Source organism: Melanerpes formicivorus, unplaced genomic scaffold (genome assembly GCF_026170545.1).
Source record: "Melanerpes formicivorus ecotype bairdi unplaced genomic scaffold, bMelFor1.0.p_v2 SCAF_24, whole genome shotgun sequence".
Classification (NCBI taxonomy): Eukaryota; Metazoa; Chordata; class Aves; order Piciformes; family Picidae; genus Melanerpes; species Melanerpes formicivorus.
Window position 1 is genome coordinate 8461644 of NW_027142376.1, and position 22107 is coordinate 8483750.

Below are 22107 nucleotides of genomic sequence, written 5' to 3' on the forward strand. Positions count from 1 at the left end.
CTGACCTCAGAATACTTTGATGTGCTTTAAAGGCCTCTGAAACACCTTGAAGCGATGGAGCAAACTGGCTGTTTGTTACTTACTGTGTCTTGCAAAAGGTGAATTTGGCACTGACCTACATGTATGCCCAGCTTTCCTTTTTAGAAAAGGTATTTATTGATTTGAACCAGTCCTAGGTGTATCAGGGACTCCTCCTGTCCTTGTGCAACGCTGATTAAACACGAACACCATTTTTAATTAGATTTCCCCAGCGCTGAACTCGCTGCACTCCACTCTCTTCTCCATTAGTTTGCCGGTCAGAAGTTGTTGACCTTTAGATTATGCTGCAAAATCCATCTGTTGCTGCAGGCCTTTGTGAAGAGAGATGTAAAGAAATTTTATCTCCTGTCAGCCATGGAAACAAACTCAAATAGAGGCACTGGCTCAGTTTCCAAGACCTAAGTTCCTTCCAAATAAGCAGAGGAGAAGCTGTGAACCAGTGGTTGCTATCCACTGGAGAGTTGTGTCCCAGCTGTTGTGCTGTAATAAAAAGCTGCCATCCCATTTTAAAATCCCCTCTCTCTCTCCATGGGAGAAGCTGCTCTGTGGATAACCCTAACCACTAATCAAATTCTCTTCTGTGATCTAGGAAGATGAAGGCCATAACCTCCCTCTGCTTCTCTCTGCATGCCCTCCCCATTGCCAGCTTCCAGCTTGTTCTAAGGGCAGCCTCACCCACGAGACTTCCCTGCCAACAATCTGGTGTTTGCACTTCTCATTGCATACCCATCACCACTCCCCTAATTTAGCATTTTCTGTCCCACAGCCTCCAAGGGTGTATGGAGAACCTGCCCATTTTTTTGCCCCTCAGTGTTGCTTGGTGGCACACTCAATGTTCTTTGGGTTCCTGGTGCAGTTACTTGCCCTAATGTGTGTTAAATGTGGGCTTTTGCAGTCACTTTTTACTCATAGAAATGCCACTGACATGGCTGAAGTTTGAGGCACTTTTCAACTGAGACTGGCAAATTATTGCTGCTAATTACAACGCAATGATGCTCTTAATCCTTCACCTGCATTGCATCAATTATCAATGTCTTTTAATTATGCAAATGTGTCTTCACTACATTGGTAAGCATGCTCTTCTCAAGACTATTTTGGTTATGTTCTCAGAAACCTTTGCAACATTTCCTAATTTTAGCTTCCATAGCTTGTCATTGAAATCATAGAATGGCTTCAAGTTTCAAGTAAACCACAAAACTTGATGCCATAGTGTGGTATCATAGAATCCTAGAATGACTTTGATTAGAAGAGACTTCAGAGATCATCTACTCCAACCTCCCCACCATGAGCAGGGACATCTCTCAACTTAGACTTGGCTGCTCAAGGCCTCATCCAGCCTGGCCTTGAATATCCACAGCCTCCCTCCCTGGGCAGCCTCTTCCAGTCTCACCACCCTCACACTGAATGTTACCTTCAATTCTGTCATCCATTTGATCAATATTTGGAGTTGCCTGAGACTCTTCAAATCAGCCTTTGTTTTAAATAATTCTGTACCATCTAAAGGTCTTTGTCAGAGAGTTCTTCATCTGCTTTTTTCCAGGCAATTTATGAATGCATTACAGAGCAAAGGTCTTGGTAGTCTTATGAATGATCTGCCCAGGGCAGTGGAATCCTGGAGCAGGATCAGGGAGGGTGTGCACAAGGGGAAGAGAGCAGGAAGAGATTATCAGGAGGAGAAATTAAATCTTCTCTCTAGGTGCCCTTTGTCACAATTTGTGGTGTCCTCCTTCAGCCCTGCTAAGGAACCTGTCTTGTTTGGTGACTTTGGCCAGCTGTGCATGTCTGCTTTAAGGAGACATCTTAAAACTTACTTGAGCTTTTTGATGGTGCCATGGAGAGATATATCTGTGAATGGTCAACACCTTCCCTTATTCCTTCTTCCTGTTCCAAAGGGCAATCTCTTTGCATTTGCCCTGGGACCTAGCACAGGAAGCAGCTGTTTTCCCTGGCAGAACAATGAAAGAAATTTTGAAATACACCACAAAAGAACTCCTTTGGCTTCTTCCATTGCATGCAGAGCCACTAGGACATGATTTGGTCTTGCTCTGGTGTGTTCCCCTCCTGCACACGAGTGGTAATTGCTATGGGGCTGCAGTGGAGGCTCTTACAGGGGGAAGGGGCTGGGGTTACAGGGTAAAGGAGAGAAGAAGGCTGAATATGGGGAACAGGCTCTGCTCCTGCTGTGCCATTAGCCTGTGCCCAACCCACTGATTCATGTGCAGGTGAGGTCAGTCCATCTCCCTGCCCTGGCTCTGGGCTTGGTGTCCATTTGAGATAGATAGCTATGTCATGCACCAAGAGCAAAGAGCTTTAGGCCTGGGAGGTGGACTCTGTCTGACCCAGCAGTCAGCAAAGAGGAGCAGTAACATGTCACAGAGGTGATCTGTCACAAATCCCATTAGTAAACCAAGAACCACAGCGAGAAGGGTTGCAAATAGTTCCTAGGCTGATGTATGTTCCAAGTATCTGTACAACAGCCATGACTCACAAGTTAATTAAAACAAGACATTTACTGTAATTTGGGAGTGAAACAAGGGTCTAAACTCCCTGAGTACGTAAATGATTGGAAATTATTAATTTGCTTTTATTAAATGAGGGAGGACTAGCCAGTGCTATGTTCTGAGCAACTGACATGTGATAATGACTGCTCCTGCAGAAAAGCAGAATAGAAAGTTGCCTGAGTCACTCATTAACATCCACCACTGCCCTTGCTGTGAATTAGAAGTCATTAAAGCCCAGGATGGCTAGTCTGGAGCTTTAATAGGAATTTTTTACCTTACTAAAGTATTTAATTTGAATTTACTCTAGTAGGCTTAGGGCCTGAGACTCATATTTTGAGGAGGCTGGGAAAAATAATTGTGGTCTAAGCCTGATCCAGAAAGCCCTGTTTAATATTTTTGCATTGAGGGATAAAAGCTAAATTGTTTCACTGTCAATTTCTCCCTTGGTTTCACTGCAAGGAGCGCCAATTCTGCTGGCAGTTCAGTGCTCTTAAAGCTTGTATCTGCTAAGAATAGAGTGAGAACATCACCTCATTTCTTACAGATCATCAGATGTCCACCAGCTGGGGGACCTTTGTCTTGCATTGAATTTAAATCAGCAGTTTAGAGGTGAAAGACTCAATATCTCATTACCAATCCCTTGATCCACCCAGTTCCCCTGGGTGCTGTTTTAGAATGATAATCCAAATCATTCTTCAAATCTTTATGAGCAATCAGTTTTAAGTGCAACTCTTAGAAGATAAGACTTTTCCTGCTGGTTAGTTGTCAAAACCCCACCCACAACCCAAATACCCCAAACCCACCAAGCAAAAAAATAAAACCCAAAACAAAACACCCCAACCCACCCCAGGTGAGCCAGAGGCTTTGATCAAACAGGTATTCTTTTTAAGTCAGATTTAGCCATTTTTTAGGTTTTGTTTCTGCATGTCTGATACTACAAAAGCAGTCCAAGTAAGATATTAAAAGAGTGAAGAGGTTGAAAATGAAGCTCCTTGGCCAATTTAGGTTGAGTTGCATGCTTGAAATAGTGCAGTAAATCTCTTCTTTAATGTACCAAATGATTTTTCACCTGACATAAAGGTAACTTCCAGGTGCCTTCCCCTTCCCCAAAAGGATCACAGATTTGGTTAAACTTAAAATCTAGGAAATCCAAAACACCTCTGACAAAGAACTGAGGCTTGTTTAAAAGTCTCATTGTCTCTGTCTTATTACATTAATAGTGTCTTTACTAGGGTGCTGCTCCTGGTACTTGTTCTCTCTGTTGTGTGGCCAGGGTAGGTCATTGTTGCAAGCTGGAATTGCTGGGGTCAATAGGAATTGAGTTGATTCCTTTTTCCTGGAACAGTAATGAGATCATCGCATCGGCTTTGTGCTTTGACGTGATGAAGTTTGCACTGTGACTCAGTTACCTTGCCTTAGAGGACAGGCTGACAGCCACGCTGGGGACAGGAGCAAAAGGCAGGATCTTGTGGCAGGCATCCAGCTGCTCAGTCTGCATGCAGCAGCATGAAGTCCCGTGGGTTTAAAAGAACACGGCATATAATGACTTCTTCTTTTTTTAACAAGGATCCATCTGCTCTCATTTCTGTGGCTGTGTTAATATTTGAATTATTGACCTAATCAGGTTAAGTGTATGGGCTGCAACATCTCATTTGCAGGCACACCTTGCTCATGGCAGTTGTGCAACAGCCAATGCAAAACAATGATGTCATTAGCAGCACATCAGCAAAAAACACCGAGGAGCTTATACCTGAAACCTCTAAGAGAAAACAAACTGCTCCACTAAGTGAAAAATGCTTTATTTGTGCATATTTATTATGAACATCACCATCTGATAACACTTCTTTATAATTTCCGCCCCCCCCCCCCCATAGTCAAAACGAAAATGAGAGGGGAAAAAACACCCCAAAATACTCAGTTCAAATGCTAATTAGATCATAGCTGGCAACTGGGTTCACAGGCTCACAGGATGTTAGGGGTTGGAAGGGACCTCCAGAGATCTTCGAGTCCAACCCCCCCTGCCAGAACACGACCATACAATCCAGCACAGGTCACATGGGAACACATCCAGGTGGGGCTGGAAAGTCTCCAGAGAAGGAGACTCCACTACCTCTCTGGGGAGCCTGTTCCTGTGCTCTGGTGTCCTCACAGAGAAGTTCCTCCTCGTGTTGGGGTGGAACCTCCTGTGCTGTAGTTTATCTCCATTGCCCCTTGTCCTATCCCAGGATGCAGCTGAGCAGAGCCTGTCCCCCTCCCCTTGACCCCCAGCCCTCAGATATTGATAAACATTTATTAAATCCCCTCTCAGTCTCTTCCAGACTAACCAGTCTCAGGTCTCTCAGCCTCTCCTCATAGAGCAGTGCTCCAGTCCTTTAATCGTCTTTGTAGCCCTGTGTTGGACTCTCTGGAGTAGATCCCTGTCCCTCTTGAACTGGGGAACCCAAAACTGGATGCAATGTTCCAGGTGTGACCTCACCAGGGCAGGGTAGAGGGGGAGGAGAACCTCCTCAGTCTGCTGGGTTGTTGGTAGCTGTTTTGATACGATTGCCTTTCATCTGAGCACTGAATTCACCCACAAGAGAAAAGCAAATAGCAGCTGTGTGTAAAAATCAGAAAGCGTTTGTTCTTGTGCTAGTGCTAAGGTGGAGCTTGTTCTGAGATGGCCAAAACAACCAAGGATCACTTCCTCCCTGACAGAATGAATGGTGCAGTTCAAGCCTGAACTTTAACTTGTCCCAGCAAGCATCTGTCCAAGCAAACTCTGCATCACAGAGCTGGTTAACATTCAGCCACCAGCTGGCCTCACAGTTAGTAACATTTTCCCTAGGAGTTGCTCTGCACTTTTAGAGAAAAGTCACTTCCCTAATTTTTTCTCGGTAGACATTGACTTCTAGGCTGTTTGCTCAAGATAAGCATCAAAATGAGGATGCAAAGGTCGATCTCTGCTGTTTTGCAGGGCTACAAAGAGTCAGTTTGTCTTCCAGAGCGTGTTCTCCCATCCCAATTCAACTGTTTGCTTCCTTTAGGAAAAGCTTTCTTCTTTGGAAATTTAGCAGCTTCATTATTTACAGAAGGACAGACTCTCCCTTTGTTGTGGACTTAATTCTTTGTTGAGAGTTTTATCTCTTCACCTTTCCACCTCTTTATCTCCACCTTTTGATGACAGGAGTCAATGAGCTCATGCTTAAAGTCCTGAGGTGCTGGCTGCCTTTCCTGATCCAAGGCCACCTCTGCTTCACTGTCCTGCCTCTCTGCTGTCCCCCACCCAGCAGACCTGGAGACCCTGTTTCAACCCACCTGCATCAGCTGTTCAAGCTAGTAGGACATGTCCTAAATCAGAGCAAGTGACATGTAAACATGGATCTTATTCTCCTCTTGCTGCTTTGAGGACAGGCAGTTGGGGTAGTGTGTGGGTGTTTTTAAACCAGGGCAACTAAACCTAACAGACCTCCTTTGGATAGCATAGCTAATTATGACATAATATATATTCAAGTTGAGATTAGTTGTAAAACAAGGATTCCAAAGAACTGTGCTAACATCTTTCCTCTCTTGGTAGTAATTTTTTTCTCCTTGGGATTTTAACATGCAGCCAGCTTTTGAAATAAGGACATCTCTCATGGTGCCATCAGTGCAAAGGAATTGAGAGGGCTGGTGGAAATTAGTGCTGCCTTGGCTGAGGTAAGACAGCAGGTGGTATGAGCACCCTGGTCTTCCACAGGTTAGCATGAATCACTACCAGTGGTGGTTCAAGCCAGCCCACTTAACATTGCCATTTAGAGGGTGCACATCTAGAGAGTTCACATTCCAGTGAAGTGCTTGATAATTCCTTAAATTGCTTTAACTCCAGTACTTGTGACTCTTCACTTCATCACTTGACTTCAATGTAGCTGAAATTTAACTGTGCAATGGAGAAGGTGAATTGGAGTGTCCCTGGTTACAGGCACAGCCTTCTACACGGAGAGGATGAACAGTTTAAGCAGCTATCTTCTAACATCTACATTTAGTTCTTGACACTGTGATGTGTTCCTTCCTGCCCTTTTCATGGAATGGTTTGGGTTGGAAGGGACCTGGAAGATCACCTAGTTCCAACCACCCTGTTGTGGACAGGGACACCTACTAGACCAGATGGCTTAAGGCCCTATCCACCCTGGCTTTGAATACTTCCAGGCTTGGAGCCTCCACAGCTTCTCTGGGCAACCTGTTCCAGCACCTCACCACCCTCACAGGGAAGAGTTTCTCCCTAATGTCTCATCTAAATTGAGCTTCTTCCAGTTTGAAGCCATTACCTCCATCCTATCTCCACATACCTTCGTAAAAAGTCCCTCTCCATCTCTCCTGTTGCGCCTTCAAATACTGGAAGCCTGCTCTAAGGTCTCCCTGTTGCCTTCTTCAGGCTGAAGAGCCCCAACTCTCTCAGCCTGTCTTTGTAGGAGAGGTGCTCCAGCCCTCTGATCATCTTTGTGGCCCTCCTCTGGACCCACTCTAGCAGTTCCATGACCTCTTTTTGTTGGGACACAGTAATCCAGGGCATGGTAATCCAGGTGGAATCTCATGAGAGCGGAGTAGAGGGGCAGAATCCCCTCCCTCAAACTACTGGTCATGCTGCTTTTGGTGCAGCCCAGGGTATGGTTGGCTTTTCTGGGCTGCAAGTTCACATAGATGGCTCATATTGAGCTTCTCAACAGCCAGCAATCCAAAGTTCTCCTCAGGACTGCTCTTTGTCCATTCTCCACCCAGCCTGTATTTGCCCTTGGGATTCCCCTGACCCAGGTGCGGGACCTTGCACTTGGCTTTGTTGTACTTCATGAGGTTGGCATAGGCCCCCCTCTCAAGCCTGTCTGGGTGGCACCCTTGTGGATGGCATCCCTGTGTCCCTCTTTGGTGATCAGAGCTGAGGGGTTGCTCAGGCTAGCCTTGCCTTTGCTGTCCCCAGCACAGCTAGTCTCGTTTCCCTCCCTCCAGCTGCTCTCGAGCGTTACGCAGTCACAAGTTGTCCTCCTCCTTGTCCTGTCAGGGATGAGTTACCAGCTGCTTGAGTTTCTCCTTAAATGAAATGAGCCTCAGTCTTTCCTGACTCCTTTTGTTACCAGCAAAGCAGTGCACTGCAACTGGTGTCACTAGCCGGTGACACTGTGTGGGACTCACAGACTTTGCGTCTTCTTTCGCTGTTGATAGAAGACTGCCAGGTTGAGGAGCTTAAGCTTATTGCTCCCTAGCATAAGAAGAGCACTTCTTGCATCTGTTGGAAGTGACAGCTGGTAAGAAAGGCTGAAGATGAGTGTACAGCACTGGAGGGGGGAAAGGTGATTTGTCTTCTTTGCCAGGCTCTGCTGTACATCATTTAACCTCCCCTTAGAACCCCTCTATCTGTGCAGTTGCAGAGAAGAAACTCCACAGAGTTTCTATTCATCTGTATTTTGGGATATCATGAACAGAGAGATGGTGTGATGGTGGGGACAGCTGTAGGAGGTTCTTATGCACAGGCTGCCAGGAGGTGGAACTCCATGAATTGATAAGAAGCAGAGGAAAGCTACTCAGGAACCTGTTCCTGCCAGTCACTGATGAAACCATGGTTAAGTCAGCCAAGTGTTTGAATTGAGGTAGGGAGAGGAAGATGGATGTGAAATCATCAAATCACTGGATTCTTGATGTCACTAGAACAGCAGGGCTCATACAGTGAAGCATGCAGAGTCCAGACAACTTCATGACAAAACACAAACCATGGAGTCATTGTGGTCCTCCCCAGTGTGAGGTGCAGGGACGGGGGGTGACCTCTGAAGCTACTGTGAATGCCTGCTTGCACCCTGGCCTAGCAGACTGATCATTCTGTGTTCAACCTGTGTTTGTCTGGAAACAGCAGTCCAGGTCTGGGAGTGCATGTGCCTGTGTAAAGTGCACATCTGGGATGATGTTTTGGTTTGTGGTTGCTTTCACAACCAACATTATTCAGTCAATCTACAGTGACTGCTCGTTAATGACGCTGTTCGGGTTAAGGAGTGGGGAGAGAGAGAATAAAATATGGGACCTGCCCATATGTGGACTCACCTCCCTGGGGGAAGTTTGCTTAGAATCATAGAATGGTTTGGGTTGGAAGGACCTCCAAAGGTCATCCAGTCCAACCCCCCTACAGTCAGCAGGGTCATCCTCCACTAGACCAGGTTGCTCAGAGCTTTGTCGAGCTTGACCTTGAATATCTCTGAGAATGAGGCCTCAACCACCTCCCTGGGCAACCTGTTGCAGTGTTTCAGCACCCTCATGGTGCAGAACTATTCCTCACATGAATCTGAATCTGCTCTGCTCTCATTCCAAGCTGTTGCCTCTTGTCCTGTCCCTGCAGGCCTTTGCAAACAGTCCCTCTGCAGCTCTCATGTAGCCCCCTTCAGATACTGGCAGGCTGCTGTTAGGTCTCCCTGGTGCCTTCTCCTCTCCAGATTGAACAAACCCAGCTCCCTCAGCCTGTCCTCATAGCAGAGGTGTTCCAGCCCCCCTTGCTTGCTTGCCCCTTGCTTGGAGCATGAGATGCTCTCCACCAAAGAGCACTGTGCTGATGTTTGGGTGCTGGGTAACATTCTGAATAGATGCAAGAGCTGTCTGCAGAGCACTGCTGCCATGCTCAGCCATGAGAAGCACATTCTGCTTTCACGGGGGCAGGTGTTCGGCTCTGGGCTGTTCAGAGAGATGGCAGCTCTGAAACCTGCTGCCTGTTTATTGAATCCAGCACTGGAGGCCAGCGTGGCTGGCAGTGGCTGTGGCTGTTGTTCTCCTTGTGGAGGCCTGGTGGTTGTTTCTGTGGGCACAGAGGGTGGCTGCTCTCGTTTGGTGTTGCAGTGTAATTTTACACAGCGCAATGCTGCAGAGATTGCCAGGCTGTGTCAGCTGCTGGGCTCATCACTGTTACTTCCTTTTGACCTCCTCTCAGTAATTGCACGTGGATGACTTACTAGCTGCCAGGGAGATATTTAAATGCAATTGGGCTAGTTGGGGGGGGAGGGGGGAGGGAAGTGTGAAGAGACCAAAATGATTTTCTCTGAGGTCAGCAAGGACCTGGCTCAGTGGCTGCTTGCTCTCTGCCAGGTGGCCAGAGCCATCTGTCTCGTGACAGTAAGCAAGCAGTGACTGCAGAAGCCCACTGCTTTTAATGGCAGTTTTTACCACTTTATGGAAATGGAGCTGTTCCATAAGGCAGCATTTTCCTCAGAAACTGGGGGGCTATGGACTTGTGTCCCTGCTCCCTTGTTTACATCCTTAGTTGCCTTCACATAGAGCAGAAATATTGTGATGCTTTCTCCCCCTAATAAGAAAAACCTCAGAGCCCAAGTTTTATGTGTCCATAGAAACCAAGTCTAGAGGGGGCAACAGAGGAACTAAATTTGTAATGCTTTCATATTTCACTCCAAACCAGACTTCACTGTGACTTTCTAACATGCTTTTGGTACTCTTGATTCCTTAGCTTTGTGTTTTTCATAGTCTGAGTTAGTTCTTAATTTCCCATACTCCTGCTTTTGCTGACATGCTAAATCTAACATAGTAAACTGGGCGTTGGAGTCCTGTGTTGAAGCCCAGATGACAACCAGTGTGAGCAGGAGCTTTTACAGTCTTGTTTCACCCTCTATGGCAGTTAATCAGTGCCATATAAAGGTTCTGCTGCTCAGGGGAAGTTAGGGATGCTAGATCAGGCTTGGGTTGCAGTCATAGACCTGTGTGAGGACAACTTTGACAGCATTTGTCTTTGACATCACTCTGCCTTTTTCAAGGTGTAGTAGGCTCTGTGAGGAGCATTTTAAAGCAGGACAAGGGCCCATGTCAAGTTGAAGGTGTTATTCTTTGGAGGCTGCATACATTAAACCACAAATTCCTCATGTTGCAACCTCTTGGCAATTCCTAGGGGCTTGGCCAGTTGACCTGAGCACCACAGGCCTGGCTGCTGAGGGGTTTGTGCCTATTCCTGGGTTGCTTGCATGCTTTTCCTGTAGAGTTAATTGCTGCTTAAAGCTCTGTGCCTTCCAGTGTGTTATGGGTGTCACTGGTTTCCCAAAGAGTGAGGAGTGATCTGCAGTAATGATTCTTGATGGCTGCACCCAAAGGGTGGCTGTCAGTGGGTCCATGTCCCAGTGGAGGCCAGTGACAAGTGGAGTCCCTGAGGGATCAGCACTGGGACCAGTCCTGTTTAACATCTTTGTTATGCTACATGGACAGTGGCATTGAGTGCACCCTCAGCAAGTTTGCTGATGACACCAAGCTGTGTGGTGCAGCAGACACGCTGGAGGGAAGGGAGGCCATCCAGAGGGACCTGGACAGGCTGGAGAGGTGGGCACAAGCCAACCTCATGAGGTTCAACAAGACCAAGTGCAGGGTCCTGCATCTGGGTCAGGGCAATCCCAAGCACCAATATAGGCTTGGCAGGGAGAGCAGCCCTGAAGAAAACGACCCTGGGGGTGCTGGTGGATGAGAAGCTCAACATGAGCTACCAGTGTGCACCTGCAGCCCAGAAACCTAACCAGAGCCTGGGCTGCAGCAAGAGAAGTGTGGCCAGCAGGTCGAGGGAGGTGATTCTCTCCCTCTGCTCCTCTCTGGTGAGACCACACCTGGAGCACTGTGTCCAGTTCTGGAGCCATTGTTAAAAGATTTGGACATGCTGGAACATGTCCTCAGAAGGGCCACGAGGATGAGCAGAGGGCTGGAGCTCCTCTCCCGTGAGGACAGACTGAGGGAGTTGGGATTCTTCAGTCCAGAGAGGAGAAGGCTCCAAGGAGGCCTTATTGTGGCCTTCCAGGATCTGCAGGGGGCTGCAAGAAAGCTGGGGAGGGACTTTGGGGGTGTCAGGGAGTGATAGGACTGGGGGGAATGGAACAAAACTAGAAATGGGTAGATTCAGATTGGATGTTAGGAAGAAGTTCTTCACCATGAGGGTGGTGAGACACTGGCACAGGTTGCCCAGGGAGGTGGTGGCAGCCTCATCCCTGGAGGTTTTGAAGCCCTAGGCTGGATGTGGCTCTGAGCAACCTGATGTAGTGTGAGGTATCCCTGCCCATGGCAGGGGGGTTGGAACTGGATGATCCTTGAAGCCCCTTCCAACCCTGACTGATTCTATGATTCTCACCCTTATAAGTGTGTAAATATCTGATATTATCTGAATTGTCCTAGCACTAAAGAGGTCAGTGACAGATCCAGGCTCAGCTGTGCTAGGTGATCATGGGAAGAAGATACACCTGAGAAGGCAGCCAGCACCAACACGTGGGGCAGATCAGTGAAAGCTGGCTGCAACCCCAGCAGTCAGACTGTTCTGTGATTTTATGGGGAGCTGATAAGGGATGGCAGGTGCTGAAATTCAGGGATCCTTTTCAGGAGCTGAGTTATTAGACTATAAAAAGACAGCAGCACTGGAAAAAATGAGTTACAGGAATCAACATTTAAGAGGGTTGGGAGGTACTTGTCAGAAGCTATTTCAGGAGAAAAGCTGATGAAGAAAAAGAGGCTGTGAAGGACATTGGTGTATAAGATCTAGAGGATGATGAACTTGAGGGGAAATCTGGATATGCAGAGAATCTGTACCTTGTTTCAGTGTGTGTTCCTAGCTGTTTGTATGAGGTTTTTTTTTATCTGAGCCTCAATGATAGCTCCTAAAGGAATGTAAACATTGCATCTGAGACTCAGTTGGTCCTGCTGGGTTAATGAATCATAGAAGAGTTCAGGCTGGAAGGGACCCCCAAAGGTCATCCAGTCCAACCCCCACACAGTCAGCAGGGACATCCCCAACTAGATCAGGCTGCCCAGGGCCTCATCAAGCCTCACCTTGAATATCTCCAGGGCTGGGTCCTCAACCACCTCCCTGGACAACCTGTTGCAGTGTTCCACCACCCTCATAGTGAAGAACTTGTTCCTGATATCCAACTTGAATCTGCTCTTCTCTAGTTTGAAGCCATTACCCCTGGTCCTGTCACTGCAGGCTTTTTCAGTCAGCCTCTTCCCATCCTTCTCATAGCCCCCTTCAGGTACTGGCAGGCTGCTATTAGGTCTCCCTGGAGCCTCCTCTTCTCCAGGCTGAACACCCCCAGCTCCTTCAGCCTGTCCTCATTGCAGAGGTGCTCCAACCCCCTGATCATTTTTGTGGTCCTCCTCTGGACCCTCTCCATTAGGTCCATGTCCTTCCTGTATTGAGGGCTCCAGAGGTGCACACAACACTCCAGGTGAGGTCTCACCAGAGCAGAGCAAAATGATAGAATCACCTCTCTGGATGTGCTGGCAACAATGCTTTGGATGCAGCCCAGGAAAAACTCTTCCAGTGAATTTCCCTGTTCCTTTTGTGAGGGAGAAGTCATAAGAGACCATCAAGGTGAGGTGTGCTGGGGACATGAAGTGTTCTTAGCAGATCCAGCAAGGTGGGGAAGGGCAGCTGCCTGGGAGCTGTGAGATCTGAGGGGTCTGCAAGGTTTGTGTAAGCTCAGTCTGTGGCTCTGCTTTGCTAAAGCAGATATTTGAGACCAGCTGGGATCATTGTTTGCAGTGAACCTAGTCTGAGATGGTAGCTCAGGAGTCCTTGGCGTGCAGCTGATGGATGAGCCAGTGTGGCTGGTGAGATCACCAGGAACAGGGTGACCTGTGTTTATTTTGGATGTCACATGGATGCTGGGCTGGCTTCTGACCAGGCACGGCTTGTTGAGACCACAGTGCTCTGTGGAAGTCTCTGGAAAGACCTTTGAGAGGCCTTGGCAGCACTGCCATTTGCTGCTGCTGGAGCTGTGGGGAGTTGGGTGTGAAGAGACTGCACTCTTAGTGCTGTTGAGTCACAGAGCCACAGAACCACTCAGGTTGGAAGAGACCTCCAAGATCATTGAGCCCAAACAATCACCCAACCCTAACTAATCAATCAGACCATGGCACTAAGTGCCTCATCCAGGCTTTTCTTAAACACCTCCAGGAACATTGACCCACCACATTCCATGGGCAATCTCTTTCTGTGAAGAGCTGCTTTCTAAGATCAAGTCTAAACTTCCCCCTGCACAGCTTGAGACTGTGTCCTCTTGTTCTGGTGCTACTTGCCTGGGAGAAGAGACCAACCCCCACCTGGCTACAACCTCCCTTCAGGTAGTTGTAGACAGCAATAAGGTCTCCTCTGAGCCTCCTCCTCCTCCAGGCTGAGCAACCCCAGCTCCCTCAGCCTCTCCTCACAGGGCTGTGCTCCAAACCCCTCCCCAGCTCTGTTGCCCTTCTCTGGACACCTTCCAGCAGCTCAGCATCTTTCCTAAACTGAGGGGCCCAGAACTGGACACAGGACTCAAAGTGTGGCCTAACCAGTGCAGAGTCCAGGGGCAGAATGACCTCCCTGCTCCTGCTGGCCACACTGTTCTTGATGGTCAAATATTTTCAAATCACTAGTCAGAGAGAATGGGAGCTGCAGTCATGGCTATTGTCTGTGTTGTAAAGACAACTTGTGTTTCCTGAGAGCCAGCTGAGAACACTGCTTGCAATACACAACACATGAGAAAATCAAACAGGACAGAGAGAGGTTTTCCGCTGAGCAGTTAGCTCAATGCTTGGACAGTGCCCCTTCCAGCAGGTGGTTTTACAGCTCCACAGCTAGCACAGGGAGTGTCTTTGGAGTATGGCCTCATAGTGGATGGTGTCAAGCGATGTGTAAAATCACTCAGGCATTGTGTATGGTGTGGGAGTCAGTCCTTGTCTTTCTGTGAATGGGCCTTGAGACGGTGCCTTGCAGGCTGCTGGGAAGCTGGGACCCATGGAAGTGCCTTTGAACTTGGAGTAAACCTGCCCCCACATACAAATGAGAGGAGAAAACAAACCACCTCGAATGAAATCTTGGCCTTATCAGAATTCAAAGGAGTTTGCTGCTGGCTTCAGTGAAGGAAGAAATGTTTTCCATAAAGAGGAGGGGGGGAAAAAAGCCAAAAAACCCCAGCAAATAAAAAGAGCTATTTTTGAACTCTAAACTCAGAGCTAAGCTGTCAGGTGTAGAGGGTTTGTCACAGATCCCTGCTTGTTTTTACATGTATTTGCAGGATCTGAAGGCCACAAAGCCTTTGTAATGGTGCCTGCAATGGCTGGCTGCAGTGTGCTTGCCCAAGCACACCTGGGACACTCCTGCTGCTGTAACTTTCTCGTTTTTATGGTGCAGCAGTATTGCTCAGGCCTGCTGAAATGAGCTGGCAGTTAGTAACAGAAATACAACTTGCCTGACTTGCTTTGCTCTTCCCACACACTGTGTGTCTCTGCAGCTGAACCATGTGTGATCCTGCTTTGGCAGGGGGGGTTGGACTCACTGATCTCTCCAACTTCTAATGTACTGTGGTACTGTGATAGTGTGGAGGGAGGAGCAGTAGGGAAGTGTGCCCTGATGGGGGCAGAGGGAAGGCCTGGAAGGTTCTGACCCTTTTACAGTGAGCTCTCATACATCATGGAGAGCACAAATAACTCCTGGCCTCCCCAGTGCAGTGTCTCTGTGAGCACACTGGCCTCAGGTGTTCTCCTGCTACACTCACATAGCCTGGCAAGAGCTACCTTCAGTTTTCATCAAACAACCTGTAAACTGCTGGGGGTTGGGCTGGATGATCTCTGGAGGTCCCTTCCAACCCCCAGCATTCTGGGACTCTGTGATTGCCTCTAAGTGATTGGAAGGGTCTGGTCCCACATACCTGCTGAGAGCTTGTCTAGCAACTGTCAGATTAAACACCTCACCAAAGAGCACTGCAGATGGCTGAGGGTTTTGTTGCTGCTTTTAGTTCGTTTGATTTTTATTTTAAACCCCCCCAAACAAACTTCCTGGCTTGGATATAAAATGTATTCTAATAGCTGGAGTGTTCACCTGGGAGTGGGAGTTTGTGCTTCCATCCTGGAGAACCACACTGCCTCTTGCCTCCCACGCTGTGCCATGGTGGGAACCCTCCAAACCTCCCTGCCTCTTCCCATCCAGTGTGAACTGTGCTGCAGCAACAAAAATGGTGACCTTTGCTGACCTAGAGCTCATAGGCCACTGTGGGGGCAATGAGGGTTGAAGTTGTGGCCTCTGCTGCCGGGAGCATGAGTTTTCACTTGCTGTCTGAGCTCCAGCGAGGAGAGGACTTAAGGTAAGTTCATGTCAAGGTGCAGGTATCCATGTCCTCCAGCAGCTGTGTGTTCCCCACGTGCCAGGCAAGTGTCTCATTCCCTGGCTGGGGTTGCTCTGTGGGGGCTGGTACAAAACTTGATTATTCCAGCCTCTGACAGCCATTGACTGGCTCTGAATGCTGCACCGGGTCTGGCCCTTTGTTAGGCAAAGGCAGGGCTGTGTCACTGTCTCAGTTTGCTCATTCATGGCACAGGAAGGATCCATTTGTCACCCCTCCTCTGGGCACTGCCAGCTTCATTAATGTGCTTGGAGAAGTATCTGTACTGATTGAAAGGTTCCTGCTTAGGACATTTGAAGCCAGTCAAAGGATCTCTAAGTTTTATGTCACACAGATGCTCACCTGAGGGAGTGCCTGCTTGCAACATGTTCTTGCTGATCCTTCATTTAGGAGGTGTGGCTGCATGCTTCTGGCCAGGTCATTGTGAGTTGTGAAGGACAAACCAAGTGACAATGACTGCAGTGTTTGGGAACAGCTCAGCACCTACAGCCTGGGAGGAAAGTACCAGTGACTCCCCTGGGATGGGGGTGGAGTGGCCCACAGCACTGGAAGGTTTTTTTCTCCAGGGGAACCTTGGAGCTGCCTTCCAGTACCTGAATGGATCCTACAGGAAAGCTGCTGAGGGTCTTTTTGTGAGGCTTCCTAGAGACAGAACAAGGGGGAATGGTTTGAAGCTGAGGGAGAGCAGGGTTGGACTGGAGCTTAGGAAGAAATTCCTCAGTACAAGGATGGTGAGACTCTGGATTAGGCTGCCCAGGGAGGCTGTGGCTGCCTCCTCCCTGGGGATGTTGAAGGCCAGGTTGGATGAGGCCTTGAGCAGCTGAGTCTAGTTGAGAGGTGTTCCTGTCCATGGTGGGGAGGTTGGAGGAGATGATCTCTGAGGTCTGTCCCAACCTGAGCCATTCTAGGATTTTGTGACATCAAGCTTTCTGGCTTACTTGAAACCTGTGCAAAGCAGGAGGATTTCTTTCCCTTCAAAATGGTGAGAGAGTTGTTTACTACCCAGGTCATTGAACTTAGAAGATGTGGGTTATGAGTAAGCAGAGAAAGCAGCCCTGGGTTGTGAAAGCAGCTGTAAGAAAAGGAATTGTCCTGTAAGTTTCCCTGCTTTTTGGAAACTTGAATTGCAAAAATAACCTCTTAGACCAGCAGCCCCCAGAGTTCTCAGTGTGTTAGTGAAGACAATCTCCCAGTGAATGTTTTATGTTAAGTCTTTTCCTGCTCTCAGCTTTAGCAGCCCCACAATCCCTGAACAGGTACCCCAAATGTTGGGCAGTGCTGATCCTGACATATGATGGCCTTCCTCCTGTCATAGACCAGAGTGGCTCTTGGCTTAATAATGAAAAGTACTTTGGAAATCCTTGTTAAATTGCAGTAAGTGTAGCACTAAATGAGATTTAATTACCTTTTCAATTAAGGGAATAGCTATTGATGATGTCCTTGAACATGTGTTGTAGCCAGCCCTAGCAAACGGCATTGTTACCAGAGCCCATTGTGCTAGTTGTTTCAAGTCCAAGTGAATGAGAGCTGAACTGGTGTGGGGAAAAGGCACAGTGCTGCTGGGGAGCAGGAAAAGGGAACAAGCCCAGTGAAAAAGACATTGATTCCTACAATGTTTGGTGCAGGTGATTTTAGTTCATGGAAATTCATGGTTTACTGATGGCTTTGCTGAGTGCTGGAGCACACCTGAATTAAAGCAATGGAGCTGGTGAAGAGTCTAAGGAGCAGCTGAGGGAGCTGGGGCCTGGAGAAAAGGAGGCTCAGGGGAGACCTTGCTCTCTACAACTACTGGAAAGGAGGTTGTAGCAAGGAGGAAGTTGGTCTCTTCTAGGTAACAGGACAAGAGGAAACAGCCTGAAATTGTGCATGGGAGGTTTAGGTTGGACACTGGGAGGAATTTCTTCACAGAAAAGGTTGTCAAGCCCTAGAACAGGCTGCCCAGGGAAATGGTGGAGTCCCCATCCCTGGAGGGACTTCAAAGCTGTATAGATATGACACTGAGGGACATGGTTTAGTGGTGCCCTGGCAGTGCTGGCTTCATGGTTGGACTTAGAATCATAGAATTGTCAGGGCTGGAAGGGACCTCAAGAATCATCCAGTTCCAACCCCTCTGCCATGGGTACGGACACCTCACACTACAGCAGGCTGCTCACAGCCACATCCAGCCTGGCCTTCAAAGCCTCCAGGGCTTCCACCACCTCCCTGGGCAACCTGTGCCAGTGTCTCACCACCCTCATGGGGAAGAACTTCTTCCTAACATCCAATCTGAATCTACCCATTTCTAGTTTTGTTCCATTCCCCCCAGTCCTATCCCTCCCTGACACCCTCCAAAGTCCCTCCCCAGCTTTCTTGTAGCCCCCCTTCAGATACTGGAAAGCCACAATTAGGTCTCCTTGGAGCCTTCTCATCTCCAGACTGAGCAGCCCCAACTCCCTCAGTCTGTCCTCATAGGAAAGGACCTGATGATCTTAAAGGTCTTTTCCAACCTAAACAATTCTCTGATTCTGTGTCCTGTCATGATTTGTTTTTGTCTGTGGAAAAAAAATCCCCAAAGACAAAACTGGGACAATTTTTAAATTAGAAACATGGCTACAGTTTAGTCTGGGCCCTGGCAGTGCCCAGCCATTCAGGCAGCATTTCTCATGGGCTTTGTGTCAAGCAGGTGATCTGTAGTATGTGAGAGACCCTCTGATCCCTCAGGGAACAATCAGACCTGCTGCACAGGCTGATGGAAGGGGCAAAAGAGTGCTGGCAGTCAGAGCAGTACCAGCAGGGGAGAGCTGCCCAAAACTCCTGGGCAGCTGCAGTGCGGCTGGTTGCAGGGCACCAGCAGCTTGCTCTATCCTCAGCCTCTGCAGTGTTGGTCTCTCCCAGCCTCACAGTGTGGGTGACTGGAGGTAGATGGCAGCTTTCTGGACACCAGAGATGGAGAGCAGGTGGGGACACCCCAAGTGCTTGTGTAAATCCATCCAGCCCTGTGTTCTCTGTGCCTGTTCTCCGTTTGTGTGTGCTGGTGGCACCGCCGGCTGGCTGGGGCTGGTCTCCACCCACAGCCCTCGGGGCGGGGGGGGTGAAGCCGGTAGGTGAGGCTCTCAAGAAAATGTGTACTCAATGTGGGTCACACCATTTAAATCAGTTTGCAGGCTGCTCGTGGTGGGAAAGGCCCCGATCATTTCCCTCCCTTTGGCCCTGCTTTTATTGCTGAAAGGGTCTTGAAGCATTGTGTTAGACAGGGGAGTAGCTCCCGTGGATGGATAGCACAGAAGCCCATTGCCTGGGGCTGAAAGCTGCTCTGAGCAGTGAGGTGTAACAGGAGGTGGGGTGGATGATCTCATGGGACTTTCTCCCTCTGTCCAGTAGGGTTTCTGTGCATGTAAATCCACTTTAATCTTCTCCATTCAAATGCTTTGTATCCACACAAGTGTGTTCTTAATAGTAACACAAGGCATGCTGCAACCCAGGCACGCTGGCAGTCAGAGCTCGGTGGGGCTGTGTCAGGTCGGAACGGAGCGTGTGAGGAGGCAAAGTTGTGATTGGTAGCAGATCTTGCAGCTCAGCATGTTTTGGGTGTTCTGTCTAACACAGACTAATTATTTAAAGACTGAGGGCTGTACAGATGTCAGGAGCCAGGAGTTAGGATGTACCAGCACTAGAGATACCGGTGACCTATATTTGGTTTTGTAATTCTAGGGAGCAAGCTCCAGTCCTGGTGCCCTTCCTCCCCCCGGGACCTCTGGTACTTTTTAAGTGTGCAGATAAACAAGGGGCACAAATCTGGGAAGTGCAGAGACCGTGGCAGTGACAGCTGGGGAGCTGCAGAAGTTCATAGAATCATAGAATGGTTTGGGTTGGAAGGGCCCTTTAAAAGTCATCTAGTTCTAACCCCCCTGAGGTCAGCAGGGACATCTTCAACTAGAGCAGGCTGCTCAGAGCCCCATCCAACCTGACCCGCAACATTTGCAGGGATGGAGGAAGTGTTTGGCAAAGCCATGAGCACTCTGCAGGAGCAGGAAGCCATGTCTGATAGTGAAGGCACTTTTCTCCCTGCCTTACTACTTAGGTGTGGTGGGGTTCCCACAGTCAGGACCCAGGTGACCAAACATCCTGTGTGCAACAAGTGACAAATGCAGAAGAATGGATTCCTGACATGCAATTTATACAAACCTCCAGTGGAAAGGTTTAGTAACCTGTCATCAGGATTTACTCATGATTTGCAGCGGGGTAACAGCATCTGTGGGTTTTTCCAGCACACAGCTTACACCTCTGGTTCTTCCAGACAGCTCCTCCTGTTCCTTGCAGCTGCAGGATGCTGCCATTGTGGATGCAGTGACGCTGCTGTTGCAGCACACTGCTGACAAATGAAGGTGGGGTGGCAGCTGTGTCCATGGCTGCTCTGGGACTTCAGAGGGAGATGTGAAGGCAGACTGCCCAGAGGCTTGATCAGGAGTAAGCAGGGCCAGCTGTGGCATGCTGGCTTGAAACTCCTTGCCACTCTTTTCAAGTATTAACTCCTCCAGTATCAAAATAATCAGCTGCCCTGGTCCTCCTCCTTTCTCTTCAGCCAAGATTTATTTACCTTTGGAAGCAGGAACTGACACACAAACCTTTTTCTTAGTGATTTTTGGAGCTATGAGAGCTTCTTCAGCAAGCTGCCAAGCATTCAGTGTCTGTTGCTCTCTCAGTGCCATGTCACATCCCCTGTGACCTTCCCGTTCACCTGCTTAACTGCTCAGGAAATGTGTGGCTGCTTGGAGCTGCGTCCTGACACTGCTTAAGCTTAAGGCTGGGGAAACACTAAACCTGTCACCAGAGATTAGTGTGGTAAGGCACACCGGCAGCAAACCCAGCTCTGACTAGGATTCACTCGACACACAAAGGTGTCAAGCTTTGGTCCCTCAGTCCCCTGCTCTGTAGGTGACATTCATTCCTGTGTGGGTATTTCCCTACTGACTGGAAAATGCCGTCTGTAACTGTGCTAACATTTTAAGCTGGCTCCTCTCAGAGAAGCCTCCTGAAGTGGGAAACGAAAGTGGCTGCCTTCCTGAGCTCTCCCAGGGCTTGGATTTGCATTGGTACTGAGGATGGGATCAGGGCTGGCAGGCTCTGATGTGTGAATTTGCACACACACAGGGACTTGGAACAGCAGTCATTAACTGAGCCAAGTCGTTGTAGATGGTCTGTGCCTGAACTCCAGCCCTGTTCAGTGAGGGGCTTTCTCTTGGCTCTCTTTAAAGCCACATTCCATTTACAGTTGTAATCAATGCTAGAACTTGTTTCCCTCTCCCCTAGCCCCCCAAAATGACAGAGAGGAATTTGTTGTGAAGCCTTTGATAACGGTTCTTTCTTTTTGTTCCAGGTAACTTCAAACGAGAAGTGCTCAGAGAGCCTGAAGAATGATGGTGATGCTCTCATCCAAGCGCTCCAGAGCCTGGCCCGGACTGCCAGGTGAGTTCCCTCGGGCTTCCAGGAATTTCCAGGGCTAAGAGCACTTTTGTCTCCTCCTTTGTCTGCGATGGTCTCCTGTAATCACCTCCCTGCAGCATAAGCTGCTCGGGTTTCTGTCCCTGGCCCCACTCCCAGCACTGCTCTCCTCAGAGCTTGCTGGTGTTCCTGGCACGGAGCTGTCCTGCTTTGATCCCCAGCTGTGCTGAGTTGGGGTTTATAAGTATTTGACTCCAAACACTCTGTGACTTGAACTGGGCCCTGGCCAGTGGGTCTCAGCAGTGGGCTGGGTGCACAGAGCACTCTTTGTGCCCTGCTTTGAAGCAATTGTTTGGTGCCCTGGCAAGCTGATTCCTTTCAAGCACACAGCTGAAGGGCAGAGCTGCTTTTGGTGCAAGGTACCTGTGGCTTCTCTTGGGGGAATGCTGTGGCTGCCTCTGCCAGAACCGAGGTGCTAGTCCCAACAAGTTGGCCAACCTCAGCTCATCCTCTGTAGATACTGCCCCTGGATAATAACCATGAAGGATTTACTGTTCCCTGCCCCTCAAATGTTTTGCACTGCTGCCCTGGGCTGTTGTGCTGGTTTTAGATCAGTGTGTGAAGCACCAACCTAATCTCAGTGTTCTTTGTGATTTGGTGGGTGAGGTGTTTGGGAAATGGGCTCCTCAAGGTTAAGGGCAGAGTGTACTCTGTGGGCAGGAGAGGGAATGTTGGGACACGGTGAACATAAGGGGATGCACACCAAGAACTAACCAAACTTGTAGTGGACTCTCACTGGCAGCTTGGCAATAGGCAGGCAGAAGCCTGGGGCTAGCAAGCTTTCACCAGCTCTAGCTGAATGGCCGCCTTGATTCTGGAGGCTACGGCTTTTCTGCCGTCTCCCCCGATTCCCTCACGTGGCATTCTTCCAGAGTATTCCTTATGACCTAACAAACTTGTTCTCCTCTGCCTGGGCTTGAACTCAGCTAAGAAGCCTCTGTATCTCATGCAGAATTGGAAGTGGT

At 48.8% G+C, this 22107-nt stretch overlaps 1 protein-coding gene across 1 annotated transcript in view; it reads left to right on the forward strand.

Annotated features, from left to right (window-relative positions):
* ULK4 (unc-51 like kinase 4) overlaps positions 1–22107 on the forward strand; it is a 165337-nt gene that overhangs the window by 139755 nt on the left and 3475 nt on the right. Inside the window, exon 36 of the mRNA XM_068152788.1 lies at positions 21018–21106. Within this exon, the coding sequence (XP_068008889.1) occupies positions 21018–21106 (89 nt within the window). The remainder of the gene's footprint in view (positions 1–21017; positions 21107–22107) is intronic.